Raw genomic sequence first — 5,000 nt, 5'->3', positions numbered from 1 at the left:
TCGGGGGTGCTGTTGGTGTCAGGTGGTGGCGGCTGTACATCCACGGAGGGCGGGGCACTGGGTGTGGTCACGGCGGCGGCGGCGGCGGTGGCGGTGGCGGCGGCGGGTGGGCTTGGCTTAGGGGCCATGGCAACGGAGACGCCTTCAGCCTCGGATTCTAGGATTTGTTCTCCGATGTCGGTGTCGGTGTCCAAAGGGAGGGCGGTGGTGTTGAAGCCCACTCCGGAGTCACTAGTCTCCATGTTGTCCACGCCCACCTCCTTAGAGGACACCTCCAGACCCTGCAGCCGGGCATGAACAGCATGCTAGACAACACTCATAGGTTATAGAGAGGTGAACAGCATGCTAGACAACACTCATAGGTTATAGAGAGGTGAACAGCATGCTAGACAACACTCATAGGTTATAGAGAGGTGAACAGCATGCTAGACAACACTCATAGGTTATAGAGAGGTGAACAGCATGCTAGACAGTACTCATAGGTTATAGAGAGGTGAACAGCATGCTAGACAACACTCATAGGTTATAGAGAGGTGAACAGCATGCTAGACAGTACTCATAGGTTATAGAGAGGTGAACAGCATTCTACACAACACTCATATAGTGACGTGAACAGCATGCTGGACAACACTCACAGGTTATAGAGACATGAACAGCATGCTAGAAAACACTCGTAGGTTATATGTATATATATGACATGCAATCAAGAGATTACAGGGTTGATGATCATGATAACATGTTAAGTCCCTCACTTTAATGTCCACTTCGGTGCTCTGGGATTTCTCTGTGTTTTCCGCCTGGGAGTGTTTAGAGTCATCATTCAGCTGCTTCATGTTCTTCACCACCTGGACACACACACACATCACACACACATTTAATACATGTAACAGTTATGTGCAGGGTCATTTCAGGGTTGAAAGCTCGGGAAAAAAGAAACAACCGTCCGCTAAGAAAACCGGAGCACAAGGAGCACTCGGTAACGCTTTACAATAAGGTACTATATGGTGGAAAATATTAGAGGCTTCTCAGCCAAATTGTTGGAATATTAGTAGTGAGGAACGCGTCAGCAGGGGGGGAGGGGCAAGCTCCGGGCCCTGTCCCTTTGTCATTCATAACTCCTCAGAGGGTCCTGGGTTGACCAGTGAACACTCAGACAGACATCCCTCTGTGGTTAATAAACAAGGCAATGAATGGATTTTATTTAAAGACTTCACTTCATACAACTGTAATGTACGTAATGCTTGAATTACTGCATGGAATCTATTGTCGGCATTGTGGGTGGGAAGATAAATGTTAATGGGAAACGGGAATGCAGGAATAGTTTAGACTAGCATTCTGATTGGCCGAAGTGCATGTTTGGAGAGCATCACAATGGGGAATATAATTCGGATCCTGAAGACTGTTCGCGAGTTCTTTGCAAACCAACTCAGGTGATGTTGTTACTCTGTGCAGTGACAACAAAGCCTTGATCATTCAACCCTAGTCCATCTCAACCTCTCGTATTTTAACTTCAGTATTAACCGTGGGTTTTATCCACGACAGTATGCAAAAATGTTACTGAGGAGCGAATGAGGAATGAATTATGAACGACAGGGTGGTTAATGAGAAGGCCCTGACTGTGATTCAAGCACTACTGAGGAGTTACTGAAAAAAACTACCGACTAGGTGATACAGTATTAATGATTAATTCTGTGAATAAGCAATCTGACCAACTGATTATGACAGCAACTGAATTTTTCCTGGGATTTCACAATTAGTTATTTAATGAACAGACGGATTTTACAAAAAAATATTTGGGAGTAGTTCAGCTTATTTTGCACTTGACTCACACCAAAAGCTCCACATAGCGTGTGCTTAGGTTGCTGCTATCACACTGCTCTCTGTGGCTTCGTCACCAGGAGCCATTTAAAATCACTTACGCTAATGAAGCTTTTGGTGTGAGCACACGGTTACAAATGTTGAAATTGCAGCTTTCTTTTGTCTTCCTTCACCACGTACTCCCACACTGAAGACCCTCTGCTGGGTCTTATTAAAAGTCAGATACATTCGGACATTCCCGGAGACATTTTGGAGACACTTCAGACATTTCGAGACATTCCCGGTGGTATTTCAGAGAAATTTCGCAGGCCCGTTTACGGTCAAACCCTAAAAACATTCATTTGGTGTGGAATATGATCAATGATTATTCAGCTACACTACGGGAAACACTTTCAGCTTTGCTGGTACCGTCGTTTGCACGCAAAGAGATTTTATTGTCCAGGCCTGCGAAATGTCTCCGGAATGTCTCCAGGAATGTCTCCGAAATGTCTCCGGGAATGCCTCTGTAATGCGGCCGGATGTGTCTGACTTTTCTCAGAAATTCTCCGAAATGACTCCGGGAATGTCTCCGAATTGGGTCCGGATGTGTCCAAATGTATCCTGTATGTATGTGACTTGTAACTAGTAATTTAGACCCCATTCTGCTGCTAGCAAAGAGCTGATTATGGTTCCAGATAAACGCAACGCAAGGACCATGCAGACGCTTCAACATATTTGCGTTACTTATTGTAAGTGTTATTTTGTTCTTTCTTCCCCCCACCTGTCTGAAGGCGTCCCCCTCGTCCTCCTTTCCCGCATTCTCTGCGATCTTCTCCAGGTCGGCAGCCCTCCTGGCCCTCTTCTTCACCTTCCACAGGCAGGACAGCAGGCACACGAGCAGCAGGAAGGCCAGCAGGCCGCACAGGGCGATCACCGCCACCAGCACCATGGGGAGCCTGTAGGCTGGGGTGGACACCAGGGCATGAATATAGGAGCTAGGGAAACAAATAAGGAACTAAGTAGACCATACCCCTTGAAGCCAACACCTGACACTACACTCTCCTGCTCATCCGATCTATTGATTTCATATTTTAATATTTCATCAAATATTTAATTATGTATCATAAATTGAATGCAACAAAGTCATCCTTATTAGATAACTAAACCAATATTCGTGCAATCTCCTCAGCGCAGGCCTCGAAGGGCTAACTCTACCAGCGCACCGCCCTGCTAAGTTATCTATCCATATTATGAGAGGCAACCTCCCTACCATCCGGTCGGCTTAGCTCAGGAGGTAGAGCAGCTGTCATGGAACTGAAAGGTTGCTGGTACCATCCCACACTCCTCCTAGCTGAGTGTTGATGTGTCCCTGAGCGAGACACTGAACCCTAACTGCTCCTGACGAGCTGGCTGTCGCCTTGCGTGGTTGACTCTGCCGTCGGTGTGTCAATGTGTGTGTTAACCGATGTAAGTCGCTTTGGATTAAAGCGTCAGTTAAATGCCCTAATTGTAATTGCACCATGTTTATTCATTTAATACATCTTCATCACTGATGTTCATGTTTGCATATTTTTCCATGGATATAATACCAGCAGTTCTCACTATGTCTTACTTTATCACTGAACTTCTTCATCTTCTAATGGCTTATCCTGAGAAGGTAAGAGGTGACCATGAACCCCCCCCCCCCCCCCCCACTTACGCTCCAGATCCAGATGGAAGACTGCGACGGGGAAGCTCAGGGCGTCCACCACCTCGTACCGTCCCGCGTCGGAGGCCCGCAGGTGGTCCAGCACCGCCGTGGTGCCCTCCATGTGCAGACGACCCTCCATGCCCAGCTCACTCAGGCTCTGAGTAAGAAACACACACACACACACACACACACACACGCACACACACACACACACACACACACACACACACACACACACACACACACACACACACACACACACACACACACACACACACGCACACACACACACACACACACACACACACACGCACACACACACACACACGCACACACACACACACGCACACACACACACACACACACACACACACACACACACACACATACACACACACACACACACACAGTGAGGAGTACTAGTGAACGCCGTGTCGGGCATATGCCAGAGAGACAAATGCATGCAAGTGGGAATTGAAGCAGACAGGATAAAAAAGACAGGCGGGAAGTCTGTGTTTACCGGGGTGAGCTCTCCCTTGTCCATGAGCAGCACTGGTTTGGAGTCGTTGTTGGGGCTGTAGTAGAGGCTGACCAGGGAGCTGTCCAGGCGGAGGTTGATCTTCATCACGCCGTCGTTGGGCAGCTCTTTGTAGTCGAAGTGCTCTGAGGAAGACATAGAGGGGACGGTACATCAGCATGGAGGCAGGACGGGGCGGGCGAGGAGCAGCTCAACATTGGTGTTTCTCTTCATGGGCGGCTTTGTGTGCATTTATGGGCGGGACGGTGGAGACAGGGCCCCGACGTCCAGCAGAGAACTGCAGGCTCGCTACAAGGCAGATTGCCATGGGGCACAGCTCACGAGTAGGTGGAGCCAGAAACTTTGATTTCTTGAATTCATACTTTAAGGCTGAATTCGAATACTCATACTTGACTACTATATAGTATGCATTTTGTAGTACGCCAAAAATATAGCGCGTCCGAATGCTCAGTACGCATTGTGTAGTACGGAAGACGTTTCCGAATGCGTACTACCGCCAAAGTAAACCACAGAGTTCACTACGCTATCCCACAATGCAACCGGAGTCTGGTAACGAACGAAGAAGAGATGGCTGACCCGACACCACCAGAAAGACGTCGTAGAAAGCGGCGAAAAAAAGAGACATTAAAAAGAGTAAAATAGTAAAGTAAGTAATTAAGTAAAAAATGTACATTTTTTTTATTTAATAGCAACGATGACAAGACGGAAAACAGGTAACTTATCAAGGTAATTTTGCCGGCATCTGAGGGGAGTTTCGGCGATGTTCGGAAGCGTTCGTAGGCGTTCGGAGGCGTTCTACGCATTGCTGTAGACCGCACTACACTGTGAAGTGTAGTGCCGTCAAGTAGTAGACACTGAACAGAAATAGTATGTACTAAGTATTCGGATTCAGCCTAAGTGTTTTGGGCCTTGATGCGTTATTCTTTATTCAGGACTAAAAAGCAATCGCACGACATGCACTATAGAAGGGCCCAG

General features: G+C 47.5%; 1 protein-coding gene across 1 annotated transcript in view; it reads right to left on the bottom strand.

Moving 5' to 3' along the window:
* Positions 1-5,000, bottom strand: part of si:dkeyp-77h1.4 (uncharacterized) — an 18,006-nt gene that overhangs the window by 403 nt on the left and 12,603 nt on the right. Inside the window, exons 7-11 of the mRNA XM_056601894.1 lie at positions 4,008-4,150; positions 3,497-3,644; positions 2,579-2,760; positions 753-845; positions 1-281 (exon numbers count right to left, since the gene is read on the bottom strand). The exon at positions 1-281 is cut by the window's left edge and continues 403 nt beyond it. Of these exons, the coding sequence (XP_056457869.1) occupies positions 1-281; positions 753-845; positions 2,579-2,760; positions 3,497-3,644; positions 4,008-4,150 (847 nt within the window). The remainder of the gene's footprint in view (positions 282-752; positions 846-2,578; positions 2,761-3,496; positions 3,645-4,007; positions 4,151-5,000) is intronic.

The sequence above is a fragment of the Gadus chalcogrammus genome, chromosome 11, assembly GCF_026213295.1.
Source record: "Gadus chalcogrammus isolate NIFS_2021 chromosome 11, NIFS_Gcha_1.0, whole genome shotgun sequence".
Taxonomy (NCBI): Eukaryota; Metazoa; Chordata; class Actinopteri; order Gadiformes; family Gadidae; genus Gadus; species Gadus chalcogrammus.
This window is presented reverse-complemented; position numbering and strand designations above follow the sequence as displayed.